The sequence below is a fragment of the Onychomys torridus genome, chromosome 5 (assembly GCF_903995425.1).
Source record: "Onychomys torridus chromosome 5, mOncTor1.1, whole genome shotgun sequence".
Taxonomy (NCBI): domain Eukaryota; kingdom Metazoa; phylum Chordata; class Mammalia; order Rodentia; family Cricetidae; genus Onychomys; species Onychomys torridus.
The window spans coordinates 11263529-11287015 of NC_050447.1; the positions used below are offsets into that span (position 1 = coordinate 11263529).

The 23487-nt window shown below is 49.0% G+C and overlaps 1 protein-coding gene across 1 annotated transcript; it reads left to right on the plus strand.

Moving 5' to 3' along the window:
• Positions 1 to 60: 60 nt before the first annotated feature.
• Brme1 (break repair meiotic recombinase recruitment factor 1) lies at positions 61 to 23487 on the plus strand. Its single transcript, XM_036189184.1, has 9 exons — positions 61 to 271; positions 724 to 774; positions 10768 to 10942; positions 13572 to 13650; positions 14524 to 14628; positions 17838 to 18962; positions 21494 to 21591; positions 22698 to 22790; positions 23093 to 23487. The coding sequence occupies exons 2-9, from the start codon at positions 744 to 746 to the stop codon at positions 23217 to 23219; spliced, it is 1833 nt and encodes a 610-aa protein (XP_036045077.1). The 5' UTR covers positions 61 to 271; positions 724 to 743; the 3' UTR covers positions 23220 to 23487.

Genomic DNA, 23487 nt, shown 5'->3' on the forward strand with positions numbered 1-23487 from the left:
GCGTAAGGCGCGGTGCGGGTGTGCGCGTGCGTGGGGCGGGGCCTCGCGGGCGGGAAAGAAGTGGAGGGCTGCAGGTGTGAGGGCGCGGCGGCGTGTCGGCCAGAGGGCTGTGGCTCCTCACCGCCGTAGTGCCTTGTTCTGTCGGTCACTGTGGGGTCGCCGTGAGCGCTGGGCCACGGTGCCGGGACTCAGGGCTTCGCGTCCCGCAGCACCAGTCGGCCACGCGGTCCCGTGGCTGCTGGTGCGGTCATTTTCTCAAAATATCACGCAGGTAATTTAGGCGATTTGTTCCCCATCGGATCCGAGCTGACCTCGTCCCCACTAAGGGCAGGGCGACTTCCAGCTCTGCTGTGGCCGGAAGCGACTCCTGCCCCGGTGGCCCTGCTAAAGCCTTCCTTTGGTGGGTCTCCAGTGGACTCCCCAAAGCTTCCAAATACCCCACGCCTCAGATGCACAAGCTTTGGGCGCTTGGGGGTGGGCGAAGCATAGTTGTCTCCGACCCAGACTAGCCGTCCCGGGGAGGGCAAGAGGTAGTCCTTCCCACAGGGAAGGGCGCATGATCCAAGATGGCTATGGGCTGGCGTCCCACCCAGTGTCCTGCTGGAGTCCAGCTGACGCCCCATCAGGCTGCCCGATGGGCCCTGTGGAAGGAGGGAAGCCAGTGGGTGCACATGGAGACGCAGGGTGCTGGCCACAGCTGCAGGGTCGGTTTGTTGTTTTCAGATTTCTCAGGGAACGATAAAATGAATAAGAAGAAGCAGCAGCGGAACTCAGGTATTTGCCTTATTAAAATTGGCTTTTTATTTATTATTAGTACTTTGTTTTGCTTTTTCAACACAGGGTTTCTCTGTAATCCTGGCTGTCCTGGAACTCACTCTATAGACAAGGTTGGCCTCAGATTCAGAGATCCTCCTGCCTCTGCCTCCCCCTCTGCCTTCACTGTCCAGAGCACCACCACTGTCTGGCTTCGAATTGGCTCTTTAACATTCACTTACTTAGGCTTAGAACACAGGGTCTCCCGCATAAGAAACACTCTACCATGAAACTCCATCTCCATCCCAAGTTGACCTTTTTTGTTTTTGTTTTCGATGTGTGTTTTTGAGATGGGGAGGGGATTCTTGCCATGTGTACTGACCAGTTTTCTGTCAATTTAACACAAGCTAGAGTCATTTGGGGTAAGGGACTCTCAACTGAGAAAAGGCTTCCAAAAGATTTGCTTGTAGATAAGTCTGTAGTACATTTTCTTGAAGTACATTAACTATGTGTGTGGGTGGGTCCTGCTCACTGGGGGCATGCCGCCTGGCAAGTAGTCCTGAGTGATATAAGCAAGCCAATAGGCAGCACTCCTCTGTAGCCAGTTCTTCAGTTCCTGCCTCCACGTTCCTGCCCTGACTCCCTTTGATGATGGGCTATGATGTAAAAGTGTAAGTGAAGTAAACTCTTTCTTTCTTGACTTTGCTTTTGGTCATAACGTTTGTATCATAGTAATAGAAACCCTAACTAATACATCTTGTAGCCCAGGCTGGCTTTGAACTTGTTATCTTCCTGTCTCAGCTTTCCAAGTGCTGAGAAGATAGGCCCATGGACCAAGCCCAGGTGTTTTGATGTTTTATAAATAGACAGGATCTCACAAGGTGGCTTAGTAAAACGCTCCCCAAACAAGCATGAGGACCTGAGCCCGATCTCCAGATTCATTTTTAAAAGGCCAGGCATGGTAGCCCATGCTTGTAATCCCAGTGACTTGGTTACCAACCAGTCTAGCCTACTAGGCAAGTTCCACGTCAGTGAGAGACCCTCATAAAACAAGGTGGGGACTGAGGAAATGGCTCAGTGACTAAGGAGCTTTCTGTGTGAGCAAGAGGACCTGAATGGAGTTCTAACACTCACATACAAGCTGGGTGTGATAGTGTGTGTCTGTAACCCCAGCACTAGAGAGGAGGAGCGGGAAAAGCTAGTCTAGACACAACGGGGAACTCTTGATTCAGTGAGGGATCTTATCTGGAAAAATAAGTTCTAGGGCTGGAGAGATGGTTCAGGAGTTAAGCTTACAGGCTGCTTCCAGAGAACCCAGGTTCAATTCCCAGAACCCACATGGAAGCTCACAAGCGATTGTATGCAACTCCAGTTCCACACCCACTCCTGGTCTCTGCGGGCAATGTGATACAGGCAAAATACCCAACAAGTGAAATTTAAGCATTTTAGAAGATATAAAGGAAGACACCTAATATTGACCTCTGCCCTCCACATGCTCACACTTGGGTAAGAGCAGTGACATACACATGCAGGTGAATACACACACACACCAACGTGGAAGTCTTCGTGTTCTGGCCTATACACCTGCACTCCTCGGGGCGCAGGTGACTCTGGTGACCTTGGCTACCACACCCAGCCCTTGCTTTCCACCAGAATGCTAACATGACAGCCTTAAGCTCTTAAAAGACAGTGACATTTTAGTACAGGCTAGTAAGAATAGTAGAAATATGGAAGACTAAAGAGTGAAAGTGTTCCAGTATGTCCCCTCTCCCTGGTTCTAAGGCAGGACCAAGAGGTCTTCCCACTTCAGATTTCAGGACGGAAGTATAACCACCTCAGTGTTGATTCCTGCACAGGGCTAATGCCAGACCAGCTGGTGTGTAACTACTGATCTAGATTTTAAGAAATCTGGTTGGTTGAGCGCTGTTCACTTAATTGTGGATAAATCAGTCTTGTGCCTCAGTTTCCAATTATGTAAATGAGTGACAGTAAATGCACCGGCCTTGATTTATGTACTGCAGTGCTGGGGTGAACTCAGGGCCTCACACTGAGACAAACGGCTCTACCATGTGATTCACCCCTAGTGTAGAAGCCAGATAAAGGCACCCCGTGGTCTCTTGACTGATCCTGGGTGTGTCCTTGGATGTCACCTGTAGTTCCCTGCTCTTGGCAACTGAGACACAGTGTCACCAACGGTAGCCATCTCATGACCTGTTGACCTTGCCCTATCTAAATAATAATAAACCCCACTGCTGCCAAGGGACCCATCTGGTGACACTGTGGTTCCCACTGCTGGAGGCCACCATCTGTGTGCCTTTAAGAGAGGAAGGGGACCCTTCTGGCCCCTGCTATGCTAAACTACTTATCATTTGTGTACATTTCTTTAAAGATTTATTTATTATGTACACAGAAGAGGGCACCAGATCTCATTACAGATGGTTGTGAGCCACCATGTGGGTGCTGGGAATTGAACTCAGGACATCTGGAAGAGGAGTCAGTGCTCTTAACCTCTGAGCCATCTCTCCCGCCCTCATTTGTGTATATTTGTGGGTGAAGTTTTTTGTTTTTTTGTTTTGCACATGAGTATTTTGTTTGGAAATATTGTACACGGTTATGAGAGAAAGATGCATTTTTTCTCTTCAAGCTAAAAGCTTAAGTCTACCATTTCTTGGTTGCACTGAAAAATACTGCCTAGCCTTGCGCTTTCCCCATTGCTAGCTCCGCCTCCACTAAGTCCCAGCTCTTCCACACCTCACTCATGGTTCCTCTCCCTGGAGTTTCAGTTTTAAGGAGCCCAGGCTCTGTCTCCCTTCCCTCCTGTGAGAGGCCACCATGCCCCACACTGGTTTAGCAAAGTTCCAGTGGGACCTTGAAGCCAGTGAGGCTGGGACATGGAGATTTTGAGAGGATATTACCCTTGATAGTGAATTCCATTACAATTAACAGTTGGTTGCATACTTTTAAAAAAAGTAAATGAATTTGTCATGATTAAACGTTATAACAATTATGACAGAATAGAAAATATTAACTTTTTCTATTATTAAAATATTAATTTTTTTTTTTTCAAGACAGGGTTTCTCTGTGTAGTTTTGGTGCCTGCCCTAGATCTCACTCTATAGGCCAGACTGGCCTCAAACTCACAGAGATCTGCCTGCCTCTGCCTCCCAAGTGTTTTGGTTTTTGGTTTTTTTGGAGCTGATTATCGAACCCAGGGCCTTGTGCTTGCTAGGCAAGCGCTCTACCACTGAGCTAAATCCCCAACCCCATAAGTGTATATTTTAAGCCAATAATAAATTAAATCTACTTTTCAGGCGCTGAGGGATAGTTCAGTTGATAAAGTGCTTGCTTTGTAGCCATGAAAAGATGAGTTCAGTTCCCACAACCCATGTAGAAGCTAGGTGTGGCGACACGTTTGCAATCTCAGTATTGGAGTGGAGGAGCAGAGACGGGTTGATTCCTGGAGTTTGTCTGCCATCCAGCATAGCCTACTTGGCAAGTTCCAGGTGAGTGAGAGACCCTGTCTCTAAAACAAGTGGACAGAACCTGTGGTAGTTACTGTTCCGTTCCTGTGAGGAGACACCATGACAGTATTTATAAAGCATTAATTGGGGGCTGCAGCTGAGAGCTTATGTCTTCCCGATGCCGCAGGCCCAAGGGAGGGGCGGACCTGGGCCTGGTGTGGGCTTTTGAAACCCCCTAATCCTCAAAACAGTTCTGTCACCTAACCAGTGATGGCGCACACCTTTAATCCCAGCACTCCGGAGGCAGAGGTAGGTAGGTCTCTGTGAGATAAAGCCAGCCTGGTCTCCAGGACCTCCAACGGCTACGCGGAAAAACCCTGTCTTGAAAAACAAAACCTCACTATACCACTACTTTCATCGTCTTCTCTGTTGGCTGGATTCCTTCAGGACTCCACTCCTACCAGAGTCCACAATGCCCGCGTGCCTTACACAGAACCCTGGAGTGTTGGCACAGCGTCTAAAAGGGGACTGAGAATACTGAGCAGAATGTAAATGATATGTAAATCACTGTATTGCGTTGTTTAAGAAGGTGGCCAGGAAATAGCTTTACACGGTTAATATAGGTGCAGTTGTTCTCCACCCATGGTGTAGATGAGGAACCTATAGCTACAGAAAACTGCACACTGGAATACTGGTTTTCTCTCTGATATGTGCATGTCTTGGTGGATATGTGCAGGTGTGTATGTATGTCAAGGCCAGATGTCAGCATCAGGAATCTTCCTCTCAGCAAGGCTGTTTTCATCCCTCACTGCACCTCTGAGTACGGCAGTTACAGACAGTTAGCTTGGCTTGTACATGGGTACTGGAATCTAAACTCAATCCTCATGTCTTCATGACCGTCATCTCCATAGGTCCTGTGTTTTTACTGAATACAACCACACTACACGTCTACTTGATCGATTCTGTTTTTGAGTTCTTAGTATCACAGTGGGCTCTGCTTCTTGATCAACAATGTAAAATTTCTTCACTTGAGAACCCAGGAGTGTAGCTGAACGCTGGAAGATCAGAGAAGCAGAACAAGCCACAGCTATCTCACCTTGCTAGTTCCTCAGGTGATCTTGTTTCCTCAGGCTGGAAGCTTCTGAGTCCTCCTCCACAAGAATCTCAGCTGAACTGTGTTGCTCCAAAGCTTAAACTAACTACATGCTTATTTCCTTTTAGTTCCTGGCCCTCACGCCTTATATACCTTTCTCTTTCTGCCCCCACTCCCTGGTGTTAAAGGTTATGTTTCTGGGATTAAAGGCTTGGGTCACCATGCTTAGCTGTTTCTAAAGTGGCCTTGAACTCAGAGATCCAGCTAGCTCTGCATCCCAAGTGCTGGGATTAAAGGTGTGTACCACCACCGCCCAACTTCTGTTATGGTTTACTCTTCCCATTTTCTAGCCACCATTTCTGGCTCTGTTCTAGTGGCTGTCTGTTCTCTGACCCCAGATATGTTTATTTTGGGGAACACACAATATTTCAGGGAACACAATACCCACCACATTTCCCCTGTTTTTGTCTAAAATTAAAAAAAGGTTATAACTAATACAAGAAAAATCATATCCAATAAGTATATACGATATACACAGTCAAGATTACATTAATGATGTCTAGTCCATTAACATTTGACAGATTCAGGTGAAAAACTCCATTATCTATAATGTCCAGTCCAGTAACATTTGATAAACTCAGAGAAAATTTTTTCATTACTTATCCTATCTTTTCTTTTCGTAATAGATTCAGTAGTCTACCTTTTGTCATTTTTATATCTTCTCCTTTTTCTTTTTAGAGTAGATTCAGTGATCTACCCATTTATCTTATTATTTCTTTATCTTTTTTCTCAGGGTAGATTCAGTGATCTACCTCATATCTATTTTCTCTTTTTCCTTTTCTTTTTTTAACAAAACCTCTGAATCTAATCTTCATGTTCAGCTTTTTCCCTGACCATTAACAATTAACAACTTGTAACCAATCATCATAAACAATGACAATATCCAAAACTCATTAAACGACCGAAAACCTCCCATCCCTCTTTTTGGGGATGTGGGCGTCATCTTCTTAAAATTACTTCCATCTTTAGGGGATCCTGAAAAGAAAATTTTTGGGTTAATTGTCAAGTCCTGTATCATTTGTCCCGCCGCTGCATAATGAGAAAGTGCAGGGCTTGTTTCAAGTCCTTGTTCAGGTAGTCTGTCAGGCTGGATCATCTCAGCCAGTCATCTCGAAATTGTCCTGAGCTGTTTGTAGTCCAGAGTCGATCTTTCCATGGTGTTAATGGCTTTACCATAGTCCATGTGGCATCATAGTCCATTGTGGAGTCCCATCATCCTTTTGAAGATTTCAAAGTCACTGTTAGGCATGATCATGGTTCCCTTTAGATTTTTTTTTTTTTTTTTTTGGTGCTTCCTCTGTGGTTTGGAGCAATCACAATCTCATGTCTGTCTGTCTTTTGGAACCATGAACGTTCTTCCCTAGAAGAGAAAATCTTCACAGCAATTTCTCCCCACCATTTCTCTTGCCAACCTTTTCCAAACTGACCTTTGCCTATGCTTTCTTGTAACATGCTGGTCCTGGCAATTCTTCTCTGAACAAGCAGCAGTAAACCTTTTGTCCCAGGTAGCAGCATCACCAAAGTCACCAACACGATGAGAAGCAGCCGGTAACTCGAAGCAGCAGCCACTGCCTCCATGGTCCCACCAACACTGTTTGTGTCTCTGACCCGGCCAAAGCTTCTCCTAGGCCGGCCTCAACTCTGGATCCTCCTGCCTCTGCCTTCTTCAGTAAATTCTACCGGCATGTGCCACCACAGCCGGCCGAGTGTACCTCGGGCCTGAGCTGGGCCTGCAAGGCCACAGGCAAGAGGCTATTTCATGAATTCGTACCACGAACGTTGGGTGCCAGATATTGGTGAAATTACTAAGGCCACTCCACGTAGTTAAAAGGGAGGTTTATTTTGTGGGGTACTTACAAATGAGGGGGTAGGTTACAGGGTCTGGCAAGGGTATAGCACAATCAGTGCTGGAGCATTTGTCTGGTCTGTATAAGTAAGGGCTGGTATCAAATAAGAAACAACCCTTTTCTTCATTTGAAAAGTCCCTCGCCTTTAATCCCAGCACATGGGAGGCAGAGGCAGGCAGATCTCTGAGTTTGAGGCCAGCCTGGTCTATAGAGCGAGTTCCAGGATAGCCAGGGTTACACAGAGAAACTTTTTCTTGAAGAAAACAAACAAAAACAACAAAAAGGAAATAATAATAAACTCAGCTCGGTTGGTAGAATAGTGGCCTATCGTGAAGCTCTGTGTTCTATCCCCATGAGCACATAAGCCAGTGTGGGGAGTAAACAGCTATGGTCCCAGGTGGAGGCAGGAGGACCAGAAGTTCAGGATCATCCTAGGCTACACAGGCTACAGCTTAGTTATATGAGGCCCTGTCACTGTTGCCCAGCCTCCCCACAAAAGGAAAATTAAAAATGGCCAATTAAAGAAAAGAAAACAAAACGTTAAAGCATGCACATGCCAAAAGAAGGTAATGAATCTCCGGGGTGCTAGGAACCCAACTCAGGCCCTCTGGAAAGGAGCAAAAGTGCTCTAGCCCCCTACCCAATGATTTTTAAGGGTTGGTGGGTATCTTAAGTGATATTTATTTGTCGGCATTATTTACCTCCCTCTCTTTATTCCTCGTTCTCTCTTCTCCAGCCTAGATTTCTCCTCCTCCTTATTCTCTCTGCTCACCAGCCCTGCCAAGCCCTCTAATGCCTAGATATTCAGATTTGTATTAGTTCAGTCAGGTGCCTTAGGCAGGCAAGGTGAAACAGCAACATGTCTTTACATAATAAACAAATGTAGCATAAATACATGTAACACACCTCTCACAGTTAAAGTAATATTCCACAACAGACTCTTGAATGTGCAGGCTTTGGAGTTTGATCAGATCTCATTCTTGGTTGCTTGGCCACAGCTTTCTTGCCTGGAAAATGGCACCAGGGTCAGGTGTGATGGTCTCCCTGTTACCCCAAATTGGGAAAACTGAAGCAAAGAGAGTACCACTTCCAGGCCAGCCTGGGATACACCACCAGACCTTGTCTGAGGAAATGAGGAAGATTAACCTTGAAGTCTCCTCGTAGCTCACCATGTCTTAGGAATATGCACATATAACTCACTAGAATGTGCACTTGCTGTGATCGTTGAAAGCAGGCTTAGAACGTGGCTAGGTCTGAGAGGCCAGCCATGATTGGCTTCTATGTAAGTAAGCATTCATCCTTCAAGCCAGGCCTTGGGACACAGGCATGCAGTGTCTCAGTTGGAAGGCTAAGGAAAAAGAACAAAGAGTCACGTCTGGCCTGGACTGCACTGCAGAGATGCAAGGTCAGCCCAGGCAACTTTGTAAGACCCTGTTTCAAAATTTAAAACCGGGTTAGAGATGTAGCTCTGTGCTAGGCCACTTGCCTACTTAGCCTGTGTGAGGCCTGCATTCAACCTCCAGCACTGGGCCAGGGAACATACCTAGTCTGTGATGTGCCAGGTTCATTCTCCAGTACTGGCCAAGAGGACTTCTTTATATCTACACATACACATGTGTCAAGCTGGGTGTGGTGGCATTTGCCTGTAATCATAGCTACTTTGTAAGGGTGAGGCAGGAGGATCTTTCCTTAAAGGGAAGAAAGAAATCTTAAATAGTTTTAGGCTACCAAGGGCAAATAAAGGACAGCCTCTTTTACCCCGAGTGACAGATGGGCATGCTAAGACACAAAGGACCAAGAGGCCTCCTGTGCCTGTGGCCCCACTTTTTCCAAGATTACAGCCTGCAGGTGTCTAGGGCCTCTTGTGTGTTTCGGGTTCCATTGTCTATGCCTCAAACACTCAATCCTTCTACCTTAGCTTCATAGGTGCTGGAACTAAAGGCATGTATGCCACATCTTGCTTTTACGTGTGCTTTCTTAGTTAACGCTTTAGATTTGAATACCAGTGTAGCATGAATCTTAAAGGTACTTGTTAATAAAATCAAACCTGAGCCAGGTATTGGGGTGAATGCTGGAAGATCAAAGAAGCAGAACAAGCCACAGCTTCCTCACCTCGCCAGTTTCTCAGCTGGTCCTGTTTCCTCAGGCTGGAAGCCTCTGAGTCCTCATCCAAATGAATCTCAGCTGAACTGCTGCTCCAAAGCCTGAAAGCTAAACCAGCCAAATGCTTCTAGTTTCTGGTCCTCACGCCTTATATACCTTTCTGCTTTTTACCGTCACTCCCTGGGATTAAAGACGTGAGTCTCTATGCCTGGCTGCATCCTTGAACAGATGGATTCTGCCTCTGGAATGCTAGGATTAAAGGCATGTGCTACCACTGCCTATCCTCATGTTTAATATTGTGGCTCTTCTGTCTCTGACCCCAGATAAGTTTATTAGGGTGCACAATATTTCAGGGAACCAATACCACCACACACCAGTACTGTCCTATACATTCCTCTAGTTAAAACAGGAAGACCAAGAAGGATAAGCTCTGTCACATGTCACTCAGTTACAGGAGACAGGACATAAGGATTCTCCCAGAAGCTCTGTCACTGTCATTTGAAAAAGAAAGCCATGGGTAAGAATGGAGGCTCTTGGGGACCTCAGACATGGTTCTACCGTTTGAACTGAAACCTGCCACACTTCTCCCAGGGGAGAGAGGGCCTGGGTCCACTTGTCCCATGTGGTTTGGAGCCAAGCTGCTTCAAGATCTAATCGCAGAAACTAGAGGATGTTCTGCTCTTCCAGAGGATGTGGGTTTGTTTCTCATCTCCACGTGGGGCTCATAAATGTCTGTAATTCCAGTCCCAGAGGATCTGATGCCCTCTCTGGTCCCTGCATGTTCCAAACATGGACATAGTACACAGGTATACATGCAGATTAAATGCCTGCATATATAAAATAAAAGTATAAAAATAATATAAATAAAAGATTCTAGCTAGTCATGGCCGATCATAGATTAAAGCTGAGGTGATGGCTCAGGTGGTGGAGCACTTGTAAGGTGCCCACTTGTATCCCAGCCCTGGGAAGGCAGAGACAGGACATTCCCTGGGCCAGCCTAGCCTACTTGATGATGAGTTCCAGGTCCCAGTGAGAGTCCCTGTCTCAAACAATAAGCTTGAGTGACTCCTGGGCAATCACACTAAATGTTCACTCCTGGCCTCCACACACATGCACAAACAGGTACACTTGCACATGGACACACAAAGCCCTTGAATCAACTTTCAAAATGCAATCCACCTATCATTCCTACATTTTGGCAGTTCATGGCCAGATCCTGTCTCACCAGAAAAGGGAAAAAAAAAAAATCTAGTTGTACAGCTACATGAGGGAATGGGTCCTTGGATCTTGAATGGGGTTCTCCCATCCCCATCATCAGGTTAGCTCCAGAACTGGGCTCCCTACCCTCAACACTAACCCACTCACCTATAGTCTAGCTGTGGCCCTCCTAAGCTGACAATGGTGCCATGTCTGATCCACAGCCCTACCCTTCACTTCCCTCTCTAACCAGGGGACAGCCTCAATCCCTCAAAGCCTTCTAAGAACCCACGGCTGAAAGACGCCCCTGGAAGCCCCCAGAGCCCCATGCTGATGCAGTCACACCACTCTGGAGAGTCAGAAGACAGTTCGGAACCTGCAGCATCTGGAGAGCCAGGTGGGGAGGAACCAGGACCCACAGCTTCCAGGTAGGTGGCTCAGAACTTTCCAGCAGGCTTCTGCTTCAGTAATTCACAGCAAGCTCAGGGGAGTGGACCAGGGTGACCCGCCACTACTGCAGCCCTCCCTGGTCCAGGAAAATCACAGTTAACACTGATCCAGTCTCAACCTCAGCCACACGACAGGTTGAAGCTGGGAAGACAGCTCAAGTGGAAAAACACCTTTCTCACAAGCACAAAGACCTGACTCCATCACTGGAATCCATGTAAAAAAGCCTCAGCATTGTGGTGTACTTCTGTGATCCTAGGCTGCAGAGGTAGTAGAGGCAGATCCCTGGGGCTCACTGTCCAGTCACTGTAGCCTAATGGGTGAGTTCCAGGCAAGTGAGTGACTCTTTCAAAGTGCCCTGAGGATGATACCTGAGGTCCTCTGGGTGCATGCATGTACATGTACACACATGTATAAGAAAAACAGCTGGGCAGTGGTGGTACACAACTTTAATCCCAGCACTCGGCAGGCAGAACCAGGTGGAGCTCTGTGAGTTCGAGGCCAGCCTGGTCTATAGAGTAAGATCCAGGACAGGCACCAAAGCTACACAGAGAAACCCTGTCTTGAAACCCCACTACCACCACCAAAAAAAAAAGAAAGAAAGAAAAGAAAAACAGGCTAGTCATGGTGACACACACCTTTAATCCCAGCACATGGGAAGCAGGGGCAGGCAGATTTCTGTTAGTTTGAGGCCAGCTGGGTTACACAGTGAGACTTTCCAAAAGAAAGGAAGGAAGGAGGACAGTGGAATCAGGAGGCGCAAAATAACTGGTGAGCAAAGCCTTTGGGGAAAACATTGTGGGCTAGGTGACCATGTTTGCTGAACACAGTTGTTCTGTCTGTCCGTCTGATTTCAGGTCACAGCAGTCTTGCTAACAGTGCCGCCATGAAGCCACAAGTGTTGGCTCTGCAGACTTGTGTGAGCCACACACCACCCAATCCTTCCTCTCAGAAAGCCACAGAAATTTAATTCTCTGCTCACTTCTAGGCCTGTAGGGATGCACGGCTGTGAGGCCTCTCGGACAGACCAGAGTGGGGTGGGGTAGGGAGTAGAATACCCATCTTGAGCTATTTTTTTTAAAATGTTCACTAAGAAATAGCACCTATGGGGCTGGAGAGACGGCTCAGAGGTTAAGAGCACTGGCTGCTCTTCCAGAGGACCAGGGTTCAATTCCCAGCACCCACATGGTGGCTGGCATAATGTTATGTATGCAGATAGAGCACTCATATACATAAAATAAATAAAACTCTCTTTAAAAAAAAAAAAGAAATGGCACATATACAGAAAAAGACACAGAATAACAACAAAAACAACAAACATAAAACAAAATGTGGAAGAAAATCTTGCTGGTGCTCCAGAAGCCACACAAATGACCTTGGTGTAATCTTGTAATTTACTTTGCAGTGCTGGGATGGAATCTGGCCCTCTTCATGTCTGTTCTATGGAGCTAGCCCTAGCACCTAAAAGATATTTTAAAAAATATTTATTTTGAAATACGGTTTTACTGAGCAGCCCTAGCTGGCCTGGAACTCACTCTGTAGACTAGATTGGCATTGAACTCACAGAGATCCGCCTGTCTCTGCCTTCTGGGTGCTGGGTTTAAAAGTGTGCACCATCCTGCCTGTTAGGATTTTCTTTTGTCTTTTTCCTCCCTCCCTCTCTCCTTCCTTCCTTTTTTGTGTGAATGGGCCGACTTGCAGCACATCCTCTGGGTGGATGTCAGAGGTCAGGGACAACCTGTGGAGTCAGAGCTGACTTTCCACTTGTGGGGGCAGGGTGTCTGTCGCTCTGCTGTGGATAGGCCAGCTGCTCACAAGCTTTCAGGGTGCTCCTGCCTCTCATGGGGTGCGGGATTGCAGTTCTTGTACCACTCCTCTAGTTTTTTCTTTCCTTTTTTTATAAGCCTGCTTGTGTGGCAAGGTCTTCTACACACTGAGCTTTCTTCTCAGATTCTGATTTTATTGCTCAGCAGTACTGCACTTTGTATGTCGATCATGCGTTGTAAATTTCACCCTTTCAAAACAGAGGATCCTAGTCATAAAGAAGTTGCCTAGCAGGTGCCAGGCCCTGCATTCCATCCTCAGCCGTGTTGGGGAAATGGATTGGTTATATCCTTTAAACCCTGAAAAAGAATTTCCAGGCCCTCCCTGGAAGATTCAGAATTACTTTTCGGGGCTAGAGAGATGGCTCAGTGGTTAAGAGCACTGGCTGCTCTTCCAGGGGTCCTGAGTTTGATTCCCAGCAACCACATGGTGGCTCACAACCATCATAATGAGATCTAGCGCCCTCTTCTGGCCTGCAGGGACACATGCAGGCAGAACACTGTATACATAATAAATAAATAGATCTTTAAAAAAAAAAGAATTTCCATTTAAGTTCTCATCTCCCTTTGTCCTTTGAGAAAATGTGTAGGACTATGTTGTGGTAAGTCTGTTTGTGTGTGTGTGTATACATGTGTGTGTGTATGAGAGCATGTGTTGGGGATAGACCCATAGATTCACATATTAGGCTCTCCTGCTGGAGCTGCATCCCTGACCTCCCTTTGTCTTGGTATGTAAGTGACATCTGGAATGACTTACAGTCCTTCTGTTTTGCTTCTCCCCACCTAGCTGCCCTGTGGAGGACACAAGAGCTGCCTTGGACCTCCCAGGGTCACCAGAAGAGCTGGCCCCCCTGCCTCCTTCCCAGGTGAGCCTCCTGTTGCTGGGTCTATACCCTGTTAATGGGCAGCAGCTCACTGCTCACAGGAATGCAGGGACTTGCAAGGACAGAAGACTGCTGTTGTGTGAGACTCCAGGAAAGGGAATCAAAGCAAGGCACGGTAGTGCACACCTTTAATCACAACTTGGGAAACAGAGTCAGGTGAATCTGAGTCCAAGGCCAGCCTGTACTACCTAGTATATTCTAGACTAGCCTGGGCTACAGAGTAAGACCTTGTCTCAGGAAACAAGGTAGGGGGTGGGGATAGAAGGAAGGTAAAGGAATAGTTGGGTATGTAGCTCAGTTAGAATGTTTGCCCTAGTGTGCATTAAGAACTGGGTTTTATCCCCAAGACTGCATAAACCAGGTAGGATGGGACATGCCTGAAACTCTAGCACTCCAGAGGTGAGGACAGGAAGACCAGGAGGAGTTCAAGGTCAACCTCACTATATAGCAAGATCAAGACCAGCCTAAGTTATATGAAATCTCATCCCAAAACCAAAATTCCAAGTTGGGGGTGGAACTTAAAATAAGGAGAACCTAGCATGGAGACAGACCGCTAGTTCCGCACTCAGGAAACAAAGGTGGCGGCCTGGTCTGCAGAGTGAGCTTGTCTGGGAGGGAGGGAGAGAACAGGGGAGGGGAGGGAGGGGGAGGGAAGGGGAGAGGAGGAAGGAAGGAAGGAAGGAGAGAGAGAGAGAGAGAGCGGTCTGTAACTGAGTGGTGCAGTGCTTCCTAGTATGCAGGGAAGTTCAATCCTGAGTACTGGGAAAAAATAAAAATAAAAGGATGTGTAGGGGCTGCTTTTCCTAGGACCCCACTCTTCCATGCTGCTGCTAATTTTACTGTGTCATTTTACAGAACTCAGTTGGGAGGTTTGTCCCCCAGTTTGCCAAACCAAAGAAGACAATAACAAGAAAAGCCAAGGCGTGGGAAGAGGTCCCAGAGAGCTGCACAGGAAGCCAGGTAAGAGCCTCCCTTCCCTTAGCCTGCTGCTCCTGCTGGTTAACCTTGACACCACAACCGTCTGGTGCTCTGCCTCTGCCCCCTGCCATCGCAGCACACTCCAGGTTCCCAGTATGTACTGCATGCTCAACAGCACATCTGAGACCACTCTGTACCCTGGCTCGCAGCTTGCATGGCAACAGTCAAATTCAGAAAGGTAGTGTATGTTTTCCTGAGAGCTTCCTCTGCTTCCTGGGGGCTTCTGTGCAAGTTAGAAGTGTTTAAAAAATGTGGGGGAGCCAAGCAGTGGTGGTGCATGCCTTTAATCCTAGCACCCAGGAGGCAGAGGCAGGGGGATCTCTGTGAGTTTGAGGCCAGCCTGGTCTACAGAGCTAGTCCAGGACAGCCAAGACTATTATATAGAGGAACCTGGTCTCAAAAAACAAAACACAAAACAAAACAAAAAGTGGGGCTGGAGCGATGGCTCAGCAGTTAGAAACACTAGCTGCTCTTCCAGAGTCTAGAGCTGGAGTGGCAGGCAGTTGTGAAACCCCAGAAATGGGTGCTGCAAATCAAATTCAGGTCCTCTGCGAGAGTACTATCCCCCCACGACTGCTTGGCCATTCCTCCAGCCCCCAGGAGTCTTAGGATTGCCCTTGCCATCCTGAATCCTTGGGTTGACATGTTGCTGATGACACATGCCCCTGGAGGAGAGTGCATGGTGGCCTTGGCAGCAGCAGGTTTGGAGTAACCTAGTGGAGAATGTGAGGGCTGGGGAATGGCTCAGTGGGACAGCACTTGAGTAGCCAGTACAGGACTCTGGGTTCTGTCTCAGCACACTAACTTAAATAGATTATTGGGGCTGGGGATGTTTGGTACAGCACTTGCTTAGCATGCAAAGCCCTGGGTCATCCATCCCCAACACTGCATAAACTGTGATGGTGCTTGCTTGAAACCCAGTTCCTAGGAGGTAGGTGGAAAAGGGAGGATCAGGAGTTCAAGACTATCCTGAGCTCCATACCAGCTTTTCAGATCAGGAGTTCAAGGCTGTCCTGAGCGATGTACTAGCTTTTTAGATCAGGTTGGGCTTCGTGACAACTAATCTTGGGAGGGGGAGGAAGTTGGGGGTTTGAGGTTTTCTCTATCTAGCAGTGGCTGTCCTAGAACTCACTCTGTAGACCAAGCTGGCTTCGAACTCATAGATCCACCTGCTTCTGCCTCCTGAGTGCTGAGGTTAAAGGCATACACCATCCACCAATCTGATTGGTTAGCACATTATCACTGACTGGACAGTTCACACCACCAGGGTCTCTGTGAGCAAGCACATTACAGGAGACATGGAGAGTGCAGACTGGTCCGCAGACTACTTCAGAACTCAGTGTTCTGACTCCAGGAGCACGGGCTGCCGTGCTTCTAATTTAGAAGTCCAGGGTGCCAAGTAGGCTGGGTGCCAGGTCATGCCTGCATTTTCTCCTACATCCCCCATATCAGACACATACACCATACATATCATATATATCACACACAGCATACAACATATACATATCATATGCAGCATTACATCATATACACCATATGTATACATCCCATACACACATAAATGAATCACACATTATACACATATCATTCACACACATCAAACAATCATATACACAACAGTAATATTAAAAACAATTTAGCCAGGCGGTGGTGGTGCATACCTTTAATGCCAGCAGAGGCAGGCAGATCTCTGTGAGTTCAAGGCCAGCCTGGTCTACACAGAGAAACCCTGTCTTGAGAAAAAAAAAAAAAAAAAAGATATTCTCACTTGGGAGGCAGAACCATGTGTTTTGAGTTCATGCCATCTTGGTCTATGTAGCAAGCTCCAAGCCAGTGAGGCTGCACAGGGAGACACAGTTTCAAAGCCAGTGTATATGGAACAAGAGCAGCTTGAGTGGAAGGTCCCTGCTGCCACAGCTCCTTAGCTTTCTCATCATGTGGCACTTTCTGGAGGGAGAGGTTGTTAGACAGGTAGCATGTAGCTAAGATTGGCCTTAAACTCCCAATTCTCATACCTCTATCTCCCAAGTGCTGTATTAGAGATGTGCACTACCACAGCTGGAAGGTAGGTCTTCCCCAGACTCACATCTAGGTCATGATGTTGGGCTTGAGCAACACAGGGTGTCACCATTGGAAGATGTGCATAAAAAGCACAGGGAACTTTGTGTAGCATTTGTTAAAACATGACTGCAGTGACCTCACAGTTAGAAAAGCCATCATCACCATTGGGCTTTTGAGACAGAATCTCACTCTGTGGTCCAGAGCAGCCTCAAACTTGGAATCCTTCCTCAGCCTCCGAATGTGATGAGGCATGTGTGCCACCAAGTCCAGCCCAAACAAGCTGCTTTTTGTAATGGTATTTTTATTACCTATATGCATATGCGTGTGTATGAGTTTGGGTGCATGTGTGCCACAGTGTGCATGTGGAAGTAAGAAGGCAACCTGTGGAGTCTGTGCTCTCCACCATGCCTTGACAGAAAGTGCCGTTCTACCCACAGCCTTCTCACTGGCTCTGGCACATCGTATTAAATTGACAAGGGCTAATGAGATGGATCAGCAGGTCAAGGCACTTGTCATCAGATCTGACAACCTGAGGACCCCTTAATGGAATGAGAGTGAACCAACTTCCACAAGCTGTCCTCTGCCCTCCACACGCGCACACACACGTGTAATAAGCTGATGTGTGTGAAGTGCCATTGGGTCAACTGGAAGCAGTCTTTAAATCCTTTGTTGACTCTGGGGATGGGGCTAGAACTCAGAGCCTGTGTAACTACGCAAGCACTCTATTACCAAGCCACCCCACATCCTACAGCCTGGATTTTATTTATTTATTTGGTTTTTCAAGACAGAGTTTCTCTTTGGCCATCTGGATTTTTATGCTACGAGTATCTGAGTGCTTATTGCACTTACTGCAGGGAAGGCCCCATGAAAGGAGGAATGTGTGTGCTTCCTGTCCTCCTGCCTCAGCACAAAGCTCTGCCTAGAGCAGTTGCTGGACCCCGCTGTGGTACCTAGTGGTGGGTGCAACCATCTGATCCTGAGGACAAGGCTTGATTATCTAAGGCCCAGGAACTGCAGCCTCAGGGAAGCTTGCCAGGATGTCACCAGGGGATCTTTCCCTATCCCAACTAGAAAAACCTTCAGAGTGCTTGATTATCTAAGGCCAGGTCTGAATCTTATCATTTCCACAGGAAACATGGCCAGAGCTGGGTGCCCTCCAGGCAGGCAGCCAGCCACAGAAGGAGTCCCTGAGGTTCCCTTTCCATGACACCAGGAGACCAAAAGACCAGACATGGGCAGATGGTACCTGCTCAAAGGAGAGGACTATCTCATCAGATACTGGAAGCCTAGAGAACAATGACTTTGAGATGCAGAGGGCCATGGTTCAAGACAGTAGTAGCCAGGAAAGGCAACTGTCAGATGATGATGCTGAAGGGGGAAAGGCAGACAGCAGAGCCCCACAGGAAGGAGGAGGTGCCCAAGGAGGAGGAGCAGGGGCTCAGCAGTCTGAAGAACCCCAGGAAGGAGAAGGCATCCTCTACATTTCAGCATCAGTTTCTGCCTCAGACCCTGCTGTGCCTGTCACTACACACATACTCAGTGGCACAGGTGCAGTGCCACGCTGCGGCAGCCCAGCAGATGCCTCTCTTACAGACAGTGTCATCACAGATGTCAGCTTAGATCCCTCTGTGCTACAACACAGAGGTCCAGAGGAGGCTGGGCTGCCATGCTCTGTGGATGGGCAGACCCCTGGTAGAGGCTGTACTGGGACTCTGCTGGACTACACACCTCTTGCTGAGGAGGCCAGGCTGGAAGAAGGATCCCCTGGTGACATCCTGGCAAGCCTCCCTGAGGCTGCAGTTCCTGGGGAACAAGAGCCCATGGTGGATGCCGGAGATCCAGGCCATGTAGAACAGGAAATGAGTCCAGCTGTCAAGACCAAGGACCCTGGCTCTGACGGACAGCTACCAGGAGAGATAGGAATGCTGCCTTTACAGGCACAGCCCATGAACCAAAGTGTAGTGGGACTGAGCAGCCTGAACTGCCATCAAGACTTTGCAGGCCTCAGTCTGTCCCCTCCTACCCCCTCTCAGCTAGAGCATAGTCTTGCAGCTAGTGACCTTCCCCAGAGGACCAAGGGCTGTCCTAGCAGCCCAGGAATTCCCATAATCCTGGCAGGACAGCAGCAGTCAGCTCCCGGTTCTGGAGATCATGCTACATGGCCGGAGTCCTCAGCAATGGAACTAGACTTTCTTCCTGACAGCCAGATACAAGATGCCCTGGATGCCCCCAACGTGGAGGCCCTACCTGAGCAGGTAAGAGCCTTCCTGTGCTCAACACATACACATACACCCCGGTCGGTGAAATTCAAAGGCAAGCTGGGGTTGAGGTGTCTGACACTTCCTTCCTGTAGCATAGACATTTGGGGGTGGAGGACTCACAGCAACTTTGGGCACAGTGGAATCTGGTTTTCCTGAAAGGCAGACCTGCTGGCTATCCATGTGGGCCTGGCTTGTGTGACTGCTAAGGAGCCCTAGGACAGGGAGAGACAGGAACTTTGTCAGTCTGGGGCTCCTTCCCTGCTCTAATTAGAGGCCTCAGCTGTGCCACCCATGCCCAGCATCTATTAGTGGCAAGGGGATGTGCAAGACCACTACTAGTCACCCTGAAGAAGCTTAAGCAGATGGAGGAAGGGGCTCACTCCTGAACTGGAAAGAGCCCTCGCTTTCTTGAGACTTGCTGGGAATGTTGACATGATTTTCCTGTTGACACGTGAGTAATTGTGCTTTGTATTATAGTTCCTAAGGGTCTTGTCCATTCACAGCTGCCCAGATTTAGCCTTCCGAGCCTCTGAGGCAGCCATTCAAGGTCACCTGTCAGCCTTACCTCCTGGGAAAAAGCAGCCCTGCTGTCTGTTGCTGCTCTTGATCTGAGAAAGGGCTGTACTACCACACCCTGGGACTAGGCAGCTCTCCTACACAGGGTGTGGTAGAGGCTGAAGGAGGCCAGGCACCTGCTGGAGAGGAGGAGCCTGTGATACACTACCTCCGCTGCAGTGAGTCTGAAGCCGCTCTGCCTTGGAACAGAGCTTGGTGGTCTCCAGCAGGGTGTGTGAGTGTCCTCCCAAGGAGCCAAGACTTCACACTGACCAACAACCTCTCTCTGAGATACTTAGCTAGTCCATTCTGCCACTTGGAGAGGCTTTTCTTAAGACACAACCCCTCAATACAAGCAAAGAATTTTACCTAGTGCTCAATCCAAGAAACAGGCAGCCATGCTTCTAGGCCATGGGTTCCATCCTAGCATCAAAGAGATGGGGAGAGCCTCCCTTCCATCCTTGTTGGGGAACTTGCTGGGCTATACTTCTCAGGACGCTGGGCCTGTGGTGTAGGCCAACATGGCTTGTCTTAGCACTATGAGAAGCTGGGGTTCCATCCCACCCCTGTAAATAAAACCTATTAAGACCAAAGGAACCTGGCATTCAGCTTGTCAGACAGCAGGAAGCGCCAGCCTGGGAGTGGTTATCTCTGACACTGGGTATTCCTGAACAAACTGGGGTGACCCAGCCACTGAGCATGTTCCCACTGGGAAGCCAGCAGCAGCCCAGCCAGGCTGTAAGACGGGCTCTGCCTCTCAACACAGGGACACCTAGGATCAGGAATGGGTGACTTCACAGCCAGTCACCTCACACCTACAGCTCACCCTGCAATGAGTCTCAGCCTTGTGCAGTGCTCTCCTGCTGGCAATTTGGTGTTTTCCCTCCCAGCTCTGGTTGGTCTGAAGCTACCACAGCTGGCATGGCTAAATGGCCTGTGTGGGCCCTGGGCTCCATCCCTAGTTCTTGGGGAAAACAGATCCTTTCGGCCCTCCTAGGTTTGGGGCATTGGGCATTGGCTGGTCGTATTTGGCTCAGGCTTCTAGGACTTAAAGTGCCATACCCCTTTTGTCCAAGGTAACACCCCACAGGCATGCTGTGAGTGTGGCCTCTTTTAGGGGGAGATTCTTCTCTGCACAGTTCAGCAGTATAGTAGGATGAACAAGTACAAACGTCATATTTCATTTTAGATGGAGCTTGCAAGGTTGCCCTGGCTGGGCTCAAATGACCCCCCCAGTTCTATACCAGCAGTCCTCATAAATTCCCATGCCAACCTATCTGCAACCTCTTTCCCTTATAGGATGCTCATAACACCACCTCCTTTCTGCCGCTGCTGCTAAGTCCCTAGACTTTTTCTGCAGGCCACATTGACCTCAACCGCACCCCGCACCCCCCCACCCCCCCCCCCCGAGTTCCAGGTGCCCCAGCTTCAGGGCCTTTTTTTGCTTTTTAAAGGGGGCCGGATCTCAGTTTCACAATGACCACATTCACATAGGGTAGCCTAAAACCCAGAAGGCTGGTCCCAAACTTGCACCAATCCTGCCCCAGCCCCCAAATTCCTAGGATTACAAGTATGTACCACCAAGCCTGGCCATGGTTTCTAGTTTTTCAAGACAGGTCTCATGATGTAGCCCTGGAACTCACTTTGTAGACCAGGCTGGTATTGAACTCACAAAGATAAGTCTGCCTCTGCCTCCTGAGTGCAGGGATTAAAGATGTGCACCTCTACGCCCAGCTTTGCTCCAAGATCTTTAAAGATACTTTGGGACAATTCAGTGATTGGGGTGAAACCCAGTGTATCATGATGCATAGCAGCCTGCTGCATGGAGGAGAGAGAGGACAGAGCAGCTGTCTGGAGCTGGGCTTGGCATCGTGCTTCCTCTGTAGGAGCTCAGCTGAAGTGAACATAGGTCCTGGGCTGCTTCCTTCTGCCAGGCAGGGTGATTCACACACGGTCCCTACTCTTTCCAGGGTTTTCCTGCAGGGAGTGTGCCAGGCCTTGGTTGGCCTGCCCCTAGCCCAGATGCCGTTGGAGGATCCCCAAAGGCAGTGGCCAAACCTCAGCCCAGGTAGGCTGGAAAGTCTTCAATCCAGAATGGGAGCTGGGCCTGTCTTTCAAACTGCCATGCACCGTACGTCCTGGGAACTCAGGTGCCCATGGTCCACTTCCAAAATCCTGTCCTTCGGAGCTGGGTCCCCTGGGGCAGTCCCTCCAGCACCTTAGACTGTTCCAGCCTCTTTGTACATGGGTGTCCTAAGAGGAGCCTGGGTGTTCCTGAGCTCCATAAACGGGCATCTAGTCAGGGCTGGGAACTGTGTGCAGAAACAGTCTGAGGCTGCCCCAAACTCTGGATCTGGCAGGGACCCCAGGGACTGCCTCCCCTTTCTTCTCACTGCCCTGTCTGGCCTTCCCTCCTGTTACCTTGCACTTGAGCCTGACTCTGTCTCTGCAGAGACTTATCAATGATTTACCGCCAAGTTTCTGTTTCCATCAGGCAATTGTGAAGGAGGGCTAGAATGCCACCCTGACCTCCTTTGTCCCTGTCCCTCCTCCAGCCTGCTGTACCCTCCTGCTGCCACTGTCAACACAGTCCCTCCCTGTGACAGTGTGCCAGAAGCAGGTTAGCCATGTTACCCACCGTCCAGGAACTCTAGGAAAGCCGAGGGCCTGACAGGCTGCCACCATTAGGTGCCTGGAGCCTGTGTGGCACATCTGGAGCTCCTGAGTATAGAAAGTTCAGCCTGAGGCGACAGGGCCCTTGCTCTGCTCATACAGAGAGGCTGCACATCCCTTTAGGAAATGGTGTGGCCGGTCCTCGTCCAGAGTATCTTGAGTGCTGGGGATCATGGGAAGCAAATTAGAGTTAAGTAAGTGTTAAGGGTTCCTTTGAGGAGTTAAAATCTGGTCAAGATAAACTGGGAAAGAATATTCCAGAGTCCTCAGAGGCACTGGAAGAATGGCCAGGAATTGAGTGTGGTTTGAGCAGAGACAACGGAGAGGGCCGGGTGCAGGCTGGGTGTGTGTGTCCATTGGTGGAGAAGGCAGGATTTGTAGGTGGGATGTTCTTGTGCAGGGGAGGGGCAGCTGGAAATGGGCAGGACATTATTAGCCCCTCCACCTGTGAATGGCTGGCCATCCTGAGCACTCAGGGTGCTCCTTTCTTTCTCCTGACAGACCCCCTACAGAGACCTGGGCCCAGGAGGCCTGCAGGATGCAGGATGCCACAGACACAGTGCGCGGCCTTGTAATGGAGCTCTCCAGTCTCAAGTAAGGGCATGTCAAGTCACCCGAGAGGACAGGGAGCAGAGTAGAAACTGAGGCAGGGCTATAGGCCTGGGGCACAGGGGTCTGGTGGCCCAGCCCTGGCTGCCTGTCTCCACATGTGTGCGGTAGAGTCCTGACTATCACCTCTGACCTACACGTCTTAGGCTTTTACACTCAAAGAACAGGATGGGCCTGTACCTGCCACTTGTGCACCTGTGAGAAGCCTCTTGGCAGGTGTGGCTGAGACAGGCCCCATGCAGGGGGGAGGTCCCAGCTAGGACTCTGTTTCCCTGTTTCTTCCACAGTCGGCTGATTATGAGCACCCACCGGGACCTGGAGGCCTTCAAGCGCAGGAAGGCCAAGCCCCTGCCTTACCTGACAAAGGGGTCGGGGAGCCTTGCTAAAGGGGGTCAGGGCTGGAGAGACCTGTAGGCTGCTCCAGCCTGCGACCCCACATACCCTCCAGGCCTATGGGGGGCGGTCAGCTTACCTGGAGTTCATATGCTGGAGGCTGAGGGTACCTGAGCTTCAGAAAGTCCTCTGACAGATCGGCTCTGCCCCAGATGCCCAGGCTCCTGAGCTGAGCTGCAGTTCTTTCCCGTTGCTGCCATGGATGAGGGGTGCTCTTTGCTCCTGTGCCTGTCTTTCCCCCATGCTGTCCATGTTACTTTTGGGGAAGCAGGGAATAAATGATGCAGTC

What these genes read in the sequence shown, in the direction of transcription:
- Brme1 (XM_036189184.1), top strand. Translation starts at nt 744, where the DNA reads ATGAATAAGAAGAAGCAGCAGCGGAACTCAG. An exon ending in CCAGGACCCACAGCTTCCAG is followed by an intron (nt 10,943 to 13,571) that starts GTAGGTGGCTCA and finishes CTCCCCACCTAG; the next exon opens with CTGCCCTGTGGAGGACACAA. An exon ending in CCCCCCTGCCTCCTTCCCAG is followed by an intron (nt 13,651 to 14,523) that starts GTGAGCCTCCTG and finishes GTCATTTTACAG; the next exon opens with AACTCAGTTGGGAGGTTTGT.